Below are 17698 nucleotides of genomic sequence, written 5' to 3'. Positions count from 1 at the left end.
ACTGAGTGTTTGTTTGTTTGTTTGTTTGTCTGATTTTGTCGGACCCCGTTATCAACAATATATAAATAAGAAATATCAAGTTTGTAAAAAAACGAGTCTGCATCAAACAAACCAGTGCCTGACATGATAATAAGAAAAGCCCCAAAATGCAGTACTGGCATTGTGTGTTCATATAGATGTGGCTGTTTGCTACCGTGAGGTGAGGTGAGGTGAAATGGGGTTTAACGTCGCATCCAAGAACATTGCACTTATATAGCGACGTGCATGTACGTGTGTGTGTTTGTGCTGCTTGTACTAGTCCGGACTGATGCTGATTTATAGTGCTAGCTCACTGAGATACCATGCCGCAGTTTAACACGAATACCCCACTCAGACACAGTATACTGACTCCGAGCCGACCAGTCCTTGTTTTAGCCCCTTTATGCCGAGCGCCAGACAGGGTAACAACAAGTACCATCTTTTAACGTCTTTTGGTATGACGCGGTCGGGGATCGAACCCCGGACCTTCCGCTCTCCGGGCGGACGCTCTACCACTAGACCACGGAGGCGGTTTGCTACCGTAGTTTGCACAACTATGTAGTATACTAACTATAGATGTACCAGACGTTACACAACACACATATCTAAATTCCCACAGTATCCTTTGAGGTGTGACGATACATTCGTGTCTGCCTTTTCTGGTCTGTTTTAGTTACTATATTGTGAGAAGTTACCAATAAGACGGGGATGGTGAAGTCGCTTCACTTCAGGTATTGTAGTGATTGACTCCAAAGTAGACCCGTGAAGATTCCGGGGTAGAATTGGTCTTCAGCAACCCATGCTTGCCGTAAAAGGTGACTATGCTTGTTGTAAAAGGCGACTAACGGGATCGGGTGGTCAGCGAGCTGACTTGGTTGATGCATGTCATCGTATCCCAATTGCGTGGATCGATGCTAATGATATCAATCACTGGATTGTCTGGTCCAGACTCGATTATTTACAGACCGCCGGCATATAGAAGGAATACTGCTGAGTGCGGCGTTAAACAACAAACCAACCAACCAACTACTATTAAGTAACCGTAACGCCACAATCAAAGGTGCCAATTAAACGATATGAAGGCTTAAACAGTTAATTGCAATACAGTATGGCGAGTCAAAATGTAACAATGTAACACAGTATGGTAACACGTGTCCACATTAAGTTTTCCTGAAGGCCAACTGGGTGCAGTAAGGGGTTTTTGTTAACTAGAGCCTCACTGGGCCACAACATGAAATAATCAGTAGTTTATAAATTCAATTAAATCAATCCAATTCAAATGTTTATTGTATGAAAGGCTATAGGCTCAAATATGAAGTAGTTTACAAATAGACTCACATTTTACAGAGATTCAAATATTTATTTGGTTTAGCTTTCGAATGTTTTCTCAGGTTGGGCATATAACGGTGAGATTATACAGATCTTCCATCTTGTTTTCGTTACAATATGTTCATTATCTTTCAGGTGGACTTGTGTGGTGTCTCCCGGTATCAATGTTAAGCCTTGTACATCGAACTCTAGCACGAGCAAAATCGGTACAAATATACACAAGGTCGAGTCTATTAAATATTTGGGCGGTCGGGTAGCCTACTGGTTTAAGCGTTCGCTCGTCACGCCGAAGACCCGGGTTCGATTCCCGACATGGGTACATTGTGTGGAGCCCATTTCTGGTGACCCCCGCCGTGATACTGCTGGAATATTGCTAAAAGCGGCGTAAAACCATACTCACTCACTCGCTCACTATTAAATATTTCTCGGCTTCACGTTGCTATTTTAGTGCAATAATCTTGAATGCGACGTTAAACCCCATTTCACCTCACCTTATCTCACAAAGTGTATAACATTCATATCGAGTACCAGATGATAACGCATTAGTCCATTCTTATCTGCACAAATCTGTCAAAGTATACATCCAAGATACATTACCAAGGCATTACCAATAACTGCATCAAATAGATTATGTCTGCCATTACTTGCCTAGTTCTGTCTATCAAGATTAAATAACATTGTGTGTGCCTTACGGGGAAACTCTATCGTGTTATTTCATAACATCAGGGTTGGTCGGGTAGCCTAGTGGTTAAAGCGTTCGCTCGTCACGCCGAAGACACGGGTTCGATTCTCGACATGGATACAATGTGTGAAGCCCATTTCTGGTGTCCCCCGCCGTGATATTGCTGGAATATTGCTAAAAGCGGCGTAAAACCAAACTCACTCACTCACTCATAACATCAGGTTTTATCCATCAGGTTCGATCCATCAGGTTCAGACATCTGGTAGGTCCACAGGTGGGTCTCAGTCGTGATGAAGTGATATCGTTGTAGATAGTGACGGGGCCTAAATGAAGCGCTTTTCACAATATCGTGACTGCACTGACATTTGTTATAGGGCATGTAACGCTTTGCTGTTGCCAGGTATTGGACCCACTGTATTGGCTTTTGTGATTGTAACCCTACACTTGCGTGTTTCAACATAATTTGTGAATTATGCACTGATCGTGCGTGGTTATTTATGGATAAAAACTATATCTGTGTGACCCTGTGTGAACCTTGAAAAAGCTTGGCGTTTCAGTTTGGAAAATCACTTCGTAACAGTAACCACATCGAAGAGTTGATAGAACCAGTGACTGTGTTCGCAGTATAAAGAGTTCAGTGTGTACAGGCTAGAGTTTCTGGAACCGGTGATTGTGTCCGTGGTTTTAAGTGTTCAATGCAAACAGTTTAGAGGCACTTTCTGGAACCAACTAATGTGTTCGTGAAGTAAACTGCTCTTTGAAGAGGGTAAGAGTGAGTGAGTTGGATTTAACGCCGCTTTTAACAATCTTCCAGTTAAATCACGCCTGTCAGCTTAATGTGGGAGCAAAGTCTGAAATGATGTTGTCACGGACGTTTACCACTTTAGTGATTTCCACGAACACGTGTGTGGTGCTGAAAAACCTAGAAATATAAGCGGGACGAACCGGGATTCGAATCCATAATCACAGGTTTCTATGCTCGCAACTTTGCACAACGAATTTCGGCGCCTTAGGCGACTGGGTCATCAGTGCCCCCGAAGAGGGTATGACGATTCTTTTACAACCTGTGTATTTGTTAGTTTAAACTAGTGTATTCACAAGAATGAATATAATTAGGAACAAGTGATCCAACTTAGAATAGCCTCACCGTTGGTCATTTGTAATCAAACGTATCTTAAATCAGTTTATTAAAGGTCATTGTAGAGAAGAAAAGATTGCCAATAGTTCGGAACTTCTCGCAACACTTCCTCCGTTATTCGTAACAAAGGTTTAAGAAACAGAAAACATCTTTGCTGGAAGGTTTCTACTGGACTTCTACAATCAGTTGACTCCCTTGCCTCGGGAAGATGCGTGTGAACGGCACCCACGATTTCAACAGCGACAGCTATCGCAACATCTTCCCCATCAGGAGTCTGGGACGGTTCAGCAGGCTGTATCCAGGCAACCCTCAAGCACGGAAGATGCCAAGTCTTAGAGGTACACACAGTTTTATAAGACAGGGTATGACGTGTTGCTTATCAACAACAAGGGATACAAAAGCCGCACTCAGCAATATTCGAGCCATATGACGGCGGCCTATAAATAATTGAGTCCGGACGAAACAATCCAGTGATTAAAAGTAAGATCCGCGCAGGGGTACGATGACACGCAAGCAGCCAAGACATCAAGCCTGACCACCCGATCCATTCGGTCGCCTCCAGCATTAGTTGCCGGATACAGTTCTAAAGGATGTAGGGCTGTCGGGTAGCCTAGTGGTTAAAGCGTTCGCTCGTCACGCCGAAGACCCGGGTTCGATTCCCGACATGGGTACAATGTGTGAAGCCCATTTCTGATGTCCCCCGCCGTGATACTGCTGGAATATTGCTAAAAGCGGCGTAAAACCATGCTAACTCACTCACTCTAAAGGATGTATGGGTACCACAGGGCACTCGCCCGGATGTTCATACCCGTGTTCCTTTGGCATCTGCATGAACCAGCACCTGGAAATACCTTCCATCCATTCCCTTCATGAGTGAGTGATTGCGTTGGGTTTAACGCCGCTTTTAATAGTATTCCAGTTATATCACGGCGTGTCAGCTTAATGTGGGAGGAAAGACCGAAGTGATGCAGGTCTCAGACGTTTACCACTTTGGTGAAACCCACGAGCACGGGTATGGTGCTGACAAACCTAGAAACATAATCGGGGCGAACCAGGGATTCCAACCCACAATCATAGGTTTCTGGCGTTCCCAAGAAACGCAACTCTGCACAGCGAATCGCGGCGCCTTAGACGACTGGGCCACCCGTGCCCCCTATTCCCTTCATGAGCTAGTTAGGCAACGAACATTTGGAGTGTTAAAATTTGCTCCCTGCCTGGTTATTGAAACACATAACTATTTAGTTCAATGTGTGCAATCCCCGATTTGTTCGTTTCACATCTCCTGGTGTTACTTGTGAAAAAGCAGTTATCACTGTCATTGTGTAATAGTGAGTTAGAATGGTTTTACGCCGCTTTTAGCAATATTCCAGCAATACCACGGCGGGGAACACCAGAATTATGCTTCACACATTGTACCCATGTAGGGAATCGAACCCGGGTCTTTGGTGTGACAAGCGAACGCTTTAACCACTAGACGACCCCATCGCCCCTTTTGTGTAATAAACATCCTGGTACAATGCCATGGCATTAAAATTGCAATCTATTAAAACGACATTGGAACACTGACAAGAAATAACTAACAGCTGAATGAAACGTCCCCTTAAAGTATTTGAGATAATCTGATTTATTTAATATGCAAAAAATAACATCTTCCAAATTCAGTATACCAGTATATCATTAATCGGTTAGTACACAAACGGTACTTTGGGAATCCCTGAGAACACATGAGTAACATCGTGTGGTATATATCCATTACACTTTCGTTATTGGAATTGTAAGTTCGTACAATATCTTTATAAGAAAGTCAGCATTAGTCAAGATTAATCATGGCGGCCTTTGAGCCTGAGTCTTATCCAGTGGTTAATATTATGAGCAACAATACACGCAGTATTGTGCGATGACACACAATCAGCATGGTCACAATATGCAAACAGTCGGCTGTTTCAAAAAACATGGTATACGGGGGAGCCATGCTGACCAGGTATACCCACAACGATCGTCTTGGGACATGGCGCCTGTAACAAGGGTGTGTTTGTTTCACATTGTCGTGTCATATCCCATTCCCTTCTCCGCCACAAGGGGATAATCACAGCCAACAATCCTGGTGCGGAATCGGATCCATCAGAAGCGCTCGTTAAATCTCCAACAGAATCAAATGTTCACATATTAATCTGTGTCACAGTGGTAAGGACACGAAGGCTGTTTCGTGTTCGATATGTGTTTCAACATAGGCACATCTTGGCAACAAACAGGGTTGAGAGTACAACTACTGCCATGTTGAAGGTCGTGTTGGCTCCCTCACCGACTGCCATTTTCTCCTTCAACTCCAGCTCTATAGGGAAGTGGTCACTCACGTTCAGGGCCTGTGACAGTCAACGCTCAGATTAGGGAAAGCATAAATGTGACGTTAATCAAGTCATCAATGATACATCATACATACATCTATAAATTACTATAAACATCTACTAATAAGAAGTATTATGCGCTTATGGTACACCCTCATTAGTCCAACGATTATTATGAGCTGTTAAATTGTTGGTTACCTCCATATACTTTCATCTTCCCGAGGCAAGTGAGTTAACTGACTATAAAAGTCAAGTTTCCACCCTTGGCGAACTAGGCTGGTATTGTGGAGTTACATTTTGGCTGGACTAACGAGTCTATGCATAGTCCAATCAAAATCGGGCACCGAAATCGAAATCCGGTTCGTAAAGTGTCATGCAGATTTCGGTCGACTGTAGGATTTGCAAAGCATGTGCAGCGCTAACTCGTTCTCAACAGATATTTTCTATATCTTTTCATGTTTTTAATCAAGGTGCTCACGTGATTTGATGCACTTCGCGATGTAAGACTCGTTTTATCACAATATAGAACTTGATTATCGATCAGATCGTCATGACTGGGCGCCACCGTTTTGTTTGAAGCAAATGCAAGTGATACGAGAGGTTAAATCTGATTGGTCAATAGGAGAGGCATAGAAAGGACATAACTCGTAATTGGTACTGGTGGCGCTACGATCGAGCCCAGGAATTCCAGCCTAGTTCGGCAAGGGTGGAAACTGGACTTTTAATGTCAGTTACCTCTCTTGCCTCGGGAAGATGTATACTTTATGCGATTGAAAGTGAATTTCTGGTAAGGTTGTAATTTCTAAAGGTCGCCCGTAACCCCCTTGTGTAAACATGCTGAACATGCACAGGGGAGGTAAGACACGTTGTTTGAAATATACCTCTGTTCACCAGCAGTGAATGGGTACCCGGTAGGATAAGATGCGGATATTGTGATTGTAAACCACCTAGCGCCTCACTGGGCAGCTTGGGTTGTATATTCCCCAGCGTGCAGAAAATGAAATTAGAAAGCGCACTGATCCATCGACCGGAGTAATAATAACAAAGCGCCATAAGAATTCACTTGGTGAATGGTAAAGCACATTAACGGAATAACAACAACAATAATAATAATAATAATAATAATAATAATAATTTTATTATTACTGTATTATTATTATTATTATTATTATTATTATTATTATTATTAATATTATTCAGTGTTTAGGAGACATCAGTAACAACAAAGTCTTTGTGCATGTCTCCTGTCTTGAATACATCAGGGTTTCTCCGAATATCCGGATTCAGGGCTAGTCCGGGGTCCTGTCAAATATATAAACTTTCGCTGATGTATCAGTGCACCGGGATATTACTACCGTGTTTGCTGAGTTGATTAAATGATTCAGACAAGTGGAGCGACAACGATGATAACAGTTGTTCTTTCTGTAGGTTCTTGTTGCTATGCTACACAGCAGAGATACGGCAGAGAGAGACGACTGGTGACATTCACAGTCTCCCTTTTCCGTACCTTGCACGAGCGGTCACGCATGGAGAAGAAATTTACCTGCTCTTTCGACAGCTTGTATTGCTTCTGGAAGTTGTAAATACCGACACTGTTGTTCAACACGCTGTTTCTGAGTCTGGTTCCTGCTATTATGAACCTGAAATGATTGACAGTTACAAATGTGAGTCAATTTTGTTTAAGGCCGAGTTATCAGCATTCCCGCCATATAACGGCGCTTTGTAAATAATCGAGACTTGCCCAGGCAAACCAGTTCCTTGAAGCACATTGGGCAAAGACCATTTGATATTCTGAAGGAAGGGTTAAAAAACATCTTGCACAACTGCAACAATGTAATTAATGTGGCAAAGTTTTGTTCAACAGACTGAAGGATAATTGTTATAATTATTGGACAATTCATCTTACTATCGGGCGGTGTGAATCACATGACCCAATGTATGAGAACCTGAACTGGATGTCCGTATTTGGAAATCGGGTGCACCTATTTGCATATCAACCGTCGATTGTGTACATATCTCTTTTTGTATACAAACAAAAGATTCATACCTTCGGCAGCTATAAAGGTGAACGGGTATGCAAAACGTAATGTATTACAGCACCATAACTTACTCGATCCTTTAGGGGGTTTTTGTTTGTTGTTTAACGTCACACTCAGCAATATTCCAGCTGTCTGACGGCGGTCTATAAATAAACGAATCTGGACCAGACAATCCAGTGACTAGCATCGATCTTCGCAACTGGGATACGATGACATGCATCAACCAAGTCACCGGGCCTGACCACCCGATTCCGTTCGTCGTCTCTTACGACAAGCATGGGTTGCTGAACGTCAATTCTAACCAGGATCTTCACGGATACATGCAGTGATCATTAGGATGTGTGCAGGGTTTAGGGAAATCCTGGGAGTAGAACCCCTACTGGTTTAGGAGATTACATGTTCTTGAAACCATATAACGTCAACGCCAGGGAACCAGTCTCTATCATCGGAAGATTTAATGCGAATTGTGCAAATGTTACTCCCAGATAAAAACACTCCTACCGGTCATAGGCGCAGTCTGTGTCGGTGACAGTTGTATCCACCTCGTCTCCGATTGGCCAGTAGAATTCCGGCTGGTTACGTATATCAATCGTTGGCCAATGAGATTTGCGTACGTAAGTGCAATCAGCATTGAGGTCACCTAGGATAATGACGTCATTAGTCTTCCATCTCTGCTTGACGTCGTGATACACATCGAGGAGTGACTTGATCTCTCCCAGCGCCTTGGTGGGGTTGGTGTGGATGGCCACGAGCGAGAAGTCGGGAACCACTGAAGTGTGAGTTTGTGAGTTGTGTTGAAATTTAGTGTTAGCATTATTCCGGTCCTATAAAGCATTATTCCGGTCCTATAAAGCATTATTCATGGATCAGGTCCTGAAAAGCATTATTCAGGTCATATAACATTATTCTGGTCAAATATTGACGTAGACTGGAAGCTGTTTCCAATATTAATTAATAAAAATAATCATGAAACATTTCTAATTGCATATTGCTTGTCTTCTTGATTTCGGCTTGCTTGTTTGTTTGTTTGTTGTTTAACGACGCAGTCAGCAATATTTCAGCTTTATGAAGGCTACCTGTTACTAATCAAGTCTGGGCCAGAAAATCCAGTGGTTGATATTGTGAGCATCGATCCACGCGGTTGGGGTAGGATGACAAGCAATCCATCGAGTCATCAAGCCTGACCACTCGATGCATTTGGTCGCCCCTTACGACCAGCATGGATCGCTCGGGGCCAATTCTTATCCGAATCGACACGGGGCAGCTTATGGTTAATTGGGACATTATTTTCATGTTGTTATTAAACAATGGAGACTTGTCCAGTTCATCATGGCCAGGACACCATGGCTGATTGGGCCCTGCTACTATACCCATGAAAAGAATCTAATCTGGCTGTCGGGAGTTCAGTCGCTTTATATACACCTATAGGCCACCACAACCTTCCTTCTAACTGCCGCGATATAACTGGAATACTGTTAAGAGCGGCGTTAAACCCAACTCACTCACTCCTTCTGACTGGGTAAATGAGTGTGTGAGTTGGGTTCTGCGACGTGTTTATTCCAGCTATATTACGGCAGGGGTAACTGAGAATTGGGTTCACACATTGTACCCAGGTGGGGAATCGAACCCGGTCTTCGATGTAACGAGCTAACGCTAACCATTAGTCTACTCAAGTTGATGTTGCCAATCTGCAATGGCACTTCCCTCTGACGGGACAGACGGTGTCGATGGAACTAGAGTGCAATCAGAAATATTTGGAACCAAACGATGGTGTAAGCGCCTTCCCCAAGCTCCTCACAGCGATGGTACGTTCCCTGAGCTCTCTACGAAGGTGTCACGCGCTGGGAAGGAGCTTGGCACCTTCCCCAAGCTCCTCACAGCGGTAGTACGTTCCCGGAGCTCTCTATTGACCTTTTTCACACTTCGCTACTTCCGGTTTGAAAGCGAGGCTTGGAGAGCAGAAGGCGAAGGCTGGATAGCACATGAAACACATGGAGATGTCAACAAGGCACGCAATCGTGACAAACTGTGACAATTTAACCATCCCGTTACATTTATCGTAAGTATTGAACCTTATTCTTATTGACAAACTATTCTACTGTTATCTGGTCTCCTTACCGATATAAATTTGAGTCTGGCCGTTCTGTTGTGATTTCAATTTAAAATATCCATGACCACCTGGTAACTCCCAGTGCAGTTTATGGTAGCTGAACAGACTTATTACAAATGCTACTGAAATCTTGTAAAGAGTAATTCATTGTTTACAAACCATTAAACCAAACTATTTATTGTGAGTTTAAATAACTTTGCGGGTTGTATTTGAAGTCGAAATATTCACCTTTTGACCATATCTATAGATATATGTCAGAAACTAACTTAATTGATATAGGCCTATGTTGTGACCAATCAAATTGTAACCTACTGAGAATTTACAATCGTAACAAATCAGAATTTTGCATCAGTTGCGTATTTGATGAAAATTGTAATGGACTCAAATGCATTCCCATAAAATATTAGACCTCTAGATCTACTTATGCTGTTGTGATTGTGAACAGTTGTTATTTTGATTGTCAATGTTGTCAGATTAGATAGCATGAGGTGTAATATTTCAACTGAATTATTACATAAAGGGTGTGTAAATATTTGAAGTAAAGTACAGTTTGATCTGCAATTTTGGTAACAATTAATATTTCTACCAAAATGATATTTACTTTACTGTACCAATTTAATCATGTCATGAAATGAACAAAAATCCAACCAATTAATGTCCAGTAAATGTTCAATCTACATGTGATCTTTATATAATTTACAGAAACAGATAACTCTTTAACAGTTTGTATTCAAATATTTCAAATGCATAAATTGATATTGACATTACTAAAAACTTAAAGTATGAACAGAATTATTTTTAATTCCCATGCCTATTGCAATCATAACTCATTAATTCCCTTTGTTTAATTGTGAAACCCATCTGGTTTTATGTCCACAAACATGTTTTGAAAGTTTTAAAACAAAAAAATTTCTTTTGTACAAGCAATTGCCATGTATTATTGATTATTTATCATATCAATTTATATGTAAGAATATAGTTTACTGTGTCATTTTGCAATAATTATATTGTTATGGTGTAATATTTTACTATTGTTAACAATCTTTAGAACTTTAGTTTATTTCAATCAAGTCAAGTGGTGTGATTATTTTGATATTTTTTTATAATTCAATCAAAACGAGAAAAATATAAAAATATAAATACATAGAAGAAATTTGTTTTCCTTGTCAAATAACGATGATAGCATGAATTTATCTCATGCTCCTTGTATAGCATGCACCTTGTGAAAATTCACTCCATTTCTTCTTCGAATGTACCTTATATGATGATTTTAGGGAGACATTACTGACAGCTATCGATAATCTTGGAGGACAAAAAACTCTACATAGTATTCTTTTGGGGGATCCAAACTTAGATGTTTTCCTGAATACAAAAATATTCTTGTCTGTACACAAATTTATAGAAACGACTAACAGATTCAGTAGCTATCATAGTATTGTTTCCAAACTGTTAATCATTAATATTGTTAAATCTAAATCTATCTGACAAAGTTAATATTTTCAAGGCAAGATATCAACTTTAGTAAACCACATGAAGAGATAAACATTTCATTTGACAAAATAAATTCAAGTCTATATTTTCTTTGTGATCTTCATGACCTTACTCAGAAAACCATAGTGTCAATGAGACAGACTGACTGTAGGTGTGACAAAACGTGATATTTCACCTGATTTTAATAAAAATCTTATTTATTTCACTCTAGCGAAAGTATGTTTTCAGCATGGTCAGACTAAACAAAGTATTTCATGATTAAATACATACAAGTAATACAAATATCAAAACGTGTTTCATTAAAACAAGAGTGAATTTCTGTGTGACATTGATATAAAGAGCTGTAGTACACTGTCATTAAATTGATGCATCTGTTGAGTTTACTGTTTACAAAGAATATACTGTTTGAGTTTTAGACATATCAGATGAATTGATGCCTTCAAGATTGTTCTAAAGTAGCAGATGTTACACACTGTGATTAATTTTCCTTAAACTTCTCTATTTCAGAAGAATGTTGTTTTCTAAATAAGCAATATTTTGAGAGAAGGTGAATAAGCATTGTTTATAAAAAAATGTTATTGAAGTAGGAATATTATTACAATATTATTGAATTATTCATTTCAGGCCAGCGAGTCACCACAATGAAGTTCTAGGATCCGGGTGACGGATGTCTGGAGGAGCTTTCCGCTGACAGTAACACAATGGTTACAATGTGCATCCTGTCAAAGGACGAGGAAGTGAAAAGCCTTATTCACTCACAAAACAACATGGCCAATATTTATCAGACACTTAAAAAGCACATTGTACCATTTGTTTACAAGCAAGAAAATTATTTTCTCCTGGAATTTAATTAGGTGCTTTTGACTGACAAAGACACCCAGTCCATGTTAAGTTTTGAAAACTTATTTTGTGAGAAATAAAGATATGAAAATTTTAGTTTGTTTTTCTTTGTTAAATACGAGAAATCCAGATTGTTCCATCAACATAATTTGTACCAATACATATATTTTATCTTGGCTTGATTACCAATTGAAGTTGATTCCTTTTTATCTTTTGTTATTTTATTTGTTCTCATATCTGATCAAGACATTTTCAAACTATTCAGGATAAATGTATTAGTAGCTTATCAATTTTTAGTTTCCTTTAACTTATTTTAAACAGTTCACACATTATTACTTTTGTCGTGCATGGTGCAATCTCAATCGGCAGTAATCAGTTAAGTAAGTGATGTTTGAAGAACAAGTAAAGTATCATCTGTTTATTGTACACTCTGAATAGAGTTATCGCCCCTTCTGAATATTTATTTTGACACACAAATTATTTTCATAATTAACATTGTAATATTTTAAAATGAAAATCATGGCAGAAAAAGTGTCTTTTGTCAACTGGACTCATGGCAAAACGATAGCGCGTTGTGCAGCAAACACCACTATGAAACGTGAAATAAACATGATCTCGATCTTGATCTCGAGTTCGCCAAGCCGCGCATTGACTGAGCAATTTTGCAAAAGTACACTGACGTGTTTCATGTTATGCGGTTTATTTACGATACAAAACTTCTGTCATTGAATGTACTGTCACATTGTACCTATATGCCGAAGAGGTTATGATAAAACAATCTATTTCTGAAATACGTATCTCGAAATGCACTTTTCGATTCACTTCCGGGATCCTGACAGCAAAATGCAAATTCCAGTGTATTACAGGCATATTTTAGTTGGACCTCACGATTAAATGTGAAATATCTTATGTATTAGATACAGAGGATACCATTTTTTGTTTGTTTGAAATGTCCACCAGTGAAATGCACAATATGCTGTCTGTTCCCTATCAGCTGATGCGACTCACACTGCATGGAGCTATGCTCTCCAAGCCTCGTTTTCGATCCAAGATGGCGAAAGTGTGAAAAAGGTCAATACTATCGCTGCCACCAGTCAAAACTCCCCACTGTGAATAGGTGGCCACAACCATGCTTGGAGTTGAACTCGCAACCGAATGACCGTTGTGTTTACAAACAAGTGTCGACTGTCGTGCGCCAAATACACTTTTCGCTGCTAAATTACTTTCTTCGTTTGTCAGTTTGAATTTCTGTTTCATTAAAACTATCGTGTTATTGATAAAGTAAGAATGTAAGGAAGAAGTTGGTTGATTTTCCGTTAGTCTGCAATCTCGAACCAATCTGATTATCAAAACAACAAAGTAAATTCGTCTGGAAAACATGGTCAGTCGTAAACCTTTTCAAATTGAAATATGATGGCATTCCCAAAGACATAAACAAAAGTATAAACGTTACTACATATGGGGTTGGAGGGCAAATTTCAAGATTCTTGTAATGGCCGCGCCCACACTGGTGGCAGCGATGTTACCGAGAGTGTAACGAAGGTGTCACGCGCTGGGAAGGAGCTTGGCACCTTCCCGAGGCAAGGGGGATAAGTCTTATCTCAGGAAAATGTTGTGCAAGCTGCTATTTTCTGAACAACATATCATGGATGTTAATAAAACATTACAAAATATATTTACTTAAATATATGAATCGTGTCTGTAAATAGCAATATTTTATTAATTATGCTTCCCTGGAAATCAGTAGCATAAAACAGTCAAACACAAATGGCGTTTTTTGTGCGGTATGTATGTAAAACAGAAGTCTAACGTATTCCAGAAGGGTAAGGTTATACTCCCACCTGTTCTATTGCTATTGAACCGAACAATGAAGGGTTCTCTTTCAAATGTATCTTCTTTCGTTGCCTCGTCTCCATCGTCGTAATGGTACTTGTCGACAACGCTGATGCCCCTGTCCTTCCTGAAAAAGCCGTCACAACGACACTACGTGATATAACTGCATCAGTAACAACACTAGCTGCATCCTCGCCCCCGCCAACACGACCGTGTTGGTAACATATTCACCACCACACCTGTATCTGACAAGCCTTTGGGTACTTAGTGCGGAATTCCCTCAATGTTAGTCTACCCTTGAATAAAATTATTTTAAAACACTGCGAGAAGGAATAAGACAGTGTTGGAGTCTGGCTGTGCATTACAGACATGAGAGAGAGACTTCGCGGCAGTCTTGGATGTTTGGTTTGCTCTATATCAAATTGCATACCTAAATTCTAACAATCCTCATATCGAGCCTTCTGCAAAGACTCTTTTTAACACGGCTTGCAATGACATCATGCAACACTACTAGGTTACGACTTCCCAGGGTAATGTGTTGGGTACGGAGTAAGCTGTTTGGACGCGATGATGTGAAGAAATAACTTACCTGTAAATGAAAACATACTCCTCTTTGCTCTTTGTTCGCCCAAGACGATCGCTGATTTCAAAGCCATAAACTGACGTTACATCTTTATGTCTACAATAAAACAAAATGACGTGTCTGATGAAAAGATAAATAATTAAACGTTCCCGGTATTACGACCGGATCGTTTTTTAAATAAATCTTCGCTTTACTTATTATGTAAACTAGGCTTTGCCCAATTGGCATTCTAACATGTTTGTTTCAAGTCATTCAACGCCAGCTTTGTCTGCAGACTAAAATTGTATTATGTATATTAATTCAGCAGTAAAGACTACCCTAATTAAACCAAGACAATGTCTCAGCTTCATACAGCTTCTAATTACATGTCCAGACTTATTTCGAAGACCTGGCCGTGGAGTCGCTCTTAACCAGTGAAAAAAAGAAACGAAAAGAACCTTTTGAAAAGAAACAACTTGCCATTCACACAACTCACTCACTCACTCTATACTTCAGTACACTATGCCACTCACACTCTCACTCTGCACATGTGCACTAACGCTCCCTGCATGTGTGTGCGCTAACACACCCACACACACAATGCGCACGTGTGTGCACTTATACTCACTCACTCACTCACTCACTCGGCACGTCAGTACACTAACACACTCACTATCCACGTGTGTACTCTGATACACTCACTTTTGCAGTTTCTCCTGTAGCACTGATGCGGCCGTCCCCGTGATGTCGCGGATCTCCATCAACAGGATGATGTCATACCGAGATATAACCTGCAGTCACGGAAAAAAGACTTGAAATATACAGCCCATTTATCTCGGGTCCAAGGGTCATCAAGTCAAGTGCATACACGTCATTACTAAAATATTTGTTGATACGTGTACTCAAAGACTCAGACATATGTATATACAAAAAGACACTCTTCATTAGCATTATCTCATAAAATGTCATTAATTTATTATGTTTAAAACACAGTTTAAGACTGAAAAGCATCATATGCAACTACTCTTGTAAAAATATAGAATTTCACTTTCCAGATTTAGATCTATATGCTCATCATATGTACTGAACATTGAAGCAGGAAGAAACATAAAAAAACGGAAGAAAGGTTGACGGTGACATGTGTAGTTTACAGTTAACACGAGTGCCACATTGTTCTCATATGCCCGTTTTCATTCGTCACTACTCGCCCCTTTCCGCAACCTGCAAGAAGACTCGTCCCCCTATCGATGAATGTTATGTGCGAAAATACGACAAACCAATCAGAATGCGCGAATGATTTTAACTTCTTCGTCAAAGAATCCCTGAGAAATAATTTTTGATTCTACATATGTCTTGCATCTAAAAATATACCCAAGAAACAGTTAAATGTGTTTAATCATACTGTATAATTCCGTACGTCCCAATGTGCTTCAAATTGCATCTGAAGTATATATTATACATGGGGAAATATTATTTGAACCATTACGCAACGAGTTGACAATTGTTTTAGGTATGCCCGTTTGCGCTAACCCGGTCGCAAAAATGGCAATGTGAGGGGCACGAGTCGCTATTCGGCTTGTCCCAGAATAACACGAGTTCGTCACGAATGGCCCGTTTTATCAAAATCTCTAAGTTGTACATACCTTGCTTCAATCTCCAAATATCTTCAAGTTTAATGAATTAATGTTTTCTGCAAATATCGATGTATTTTAGAAAATAACAGCTTATATATTATGTTCAATGCAGTTCGAAATTATAAGACAAAAGTAAACAATTTCTGAATATCTACTACCGGCACAGATTTGTGCTATAAATAGGCCTGTGGCCCGTCAGTATTTCTACAACAAAGATGTCGTAAGTCCGATAGCCATAAACATGTCACCTACCTTGGCGATTGTTTCTACAACATCGGGCTTAGATGCCTTGGATGTTCCGAATATTTTCAGATTAAAGGCTCCAAGGCGCAAACCCCAAGTGACATGAAGCAAGCCCAGTGCACAGAGGCCGACAAGGAGATCATTCCTGGCCAGTTCCATCATTGTCTCTCCACGAAGTCAGTACTTGGCGAAGGTAATCAAGTGTAATTTTTGTGATCCGTGTTTCAGAAGGTGTAATATATCCCTGATACACGAACAACGATGAACATCCCACGTTTAGGAATCAGTTGTAAACGACTTTAAAAAATCCATCGATCCCTGCGATTCAACGTTACCCCATTTATGCCCAAACTACGGAACACTGTAGTTTCACTTTGAGCAACTATGAGTTTCCCTAAGTCCTAAGAATAGTGTTCATTGTATCTTGCTTAAAATATCCCCGTTATCCGTCACATGAACACTATGACAGCGAGCCCAAACGTTCAGACACACTTCGTCACTATGTTTGTAAACGTAAGTTGACATGAGCTGTTTTTAGCTCCAGGTGATCGTGTGTGAAGAAGGTGGGTAGGTACCCCGCACAGTGTCACGTGACCGTAATACATTCCCATACAGACACCCACAATAAAAGATTCAGGTCAGAAATGACAATACATATGTGACACGCCTACAAAACAATCTACATTCCGGAATTCTTGTGTGTGTGTTTAAGCATCCGTGGGCCTGTCAATGGAAAATCACTTCAAAACACATCGAGAATTCCTATATAGGAAAGTGAAAGCTAGGACACTTAATCAACTCTTTATATAGACTTGTGCAACAGCGAAATGCTGATGTGTTTCCGTCGTGTACATCCACGTGAGACGCGGAAGTGTTAATGTCAGAAAATGTACCTTCCAAACTGGAGAGTGTAATGTATAAACAAAGCACGTCGGTAGCGTTCACGTACCGCGCGTAGGCAGTAGTCCGTGAAGACCTACAATTTCTAAGTGGCATTTCATATGAGACTGACGAGGAATTGAGTTTAAAGTGGCGTTCAAGATTTTTGCACGTATACAGTGACTGGCATGTGTGTGTGTGTGTGTGTGTGTGTGTGTGTGCGTGTGTGTGTGTGTGTGTGTGTGTGTTACCAAACAAGTTTCACAAACAAATATTCAAAACTCCTAACATCCCTGAGATTTTTCTATGACATTGGGTGTAGAGATGATACATCACTGAGAAGGCAACCCTGCTGCTGGGCTGACGTCACTTAAGAATTGACCTTCACTTTGTGTGAGTTCATTGGAGTATGAACCTTTATAGAGTGAGGGCCAAACTGTATGAACGTCGGAGCTTTCGTTCTACATCGCACGTCACCATTATGACGTCATATCGCTCAATGTGACGTTAAATGTATGACGTCACAGTCGTATATAGAAAAGCGCCTAAATTCCA

General features: G+C 40.3%; 1 protein-coding gene across 1 annotated transcript; it reads right to left on the bottom strand.

Annotated features, from left to right (window-relative positions):
- Positions 1 to 4825: 4825 nt before the first annotated feature.
- On the bottom strand, positions 4826 to 17117 carry LOC139445624 (deoxyribonuclease-1-like). Its single transcript, XM_071226795.1, has 7 exons — positions 16274 to 17117; positions 15090 to 15178; positions 14415 to 14504; positions 13834 to 13952; positions 8053 to 8320; positions 7056 to 7152; positions 4826 to 5530 (listed from the first exon to the last, which is right to left on the bottom strand). Exons 1-7 carry the CDS (start codon positions 16424 to 16426, stop codon positions 5390 to 5392), a joined length of 957 nt encoding a protein of 318 aa, XP_071082896.1. The 5' UTR covers positions 16427 to 17117; the 3' UTR covers positions 4826 to 5389.
- Positions 17118 to 17698: the final 581 nt, after the last annotated feature.

Source organism: Haliotis cracherodii, unplaced genomic scaffold, assembly GCF_022045235.1.
Source record: "Haliotis cracherodii isolate W230 unplaced genomic scaffold, xgHalCrac1.p SCAF_6, whole genome shotgun sequence".
Classification (NCBI taxonomy): Eukaryota; Metazoa; Mollusca; class Gastropoda; order Lepetellida; family Haliotidae; genus Haliotis; species Haliotis cracherodii.
Note: the sequence above shows the minus strand (reverse complement) of the source record. Positions and strands in the feature narration are given on the sequence as shown.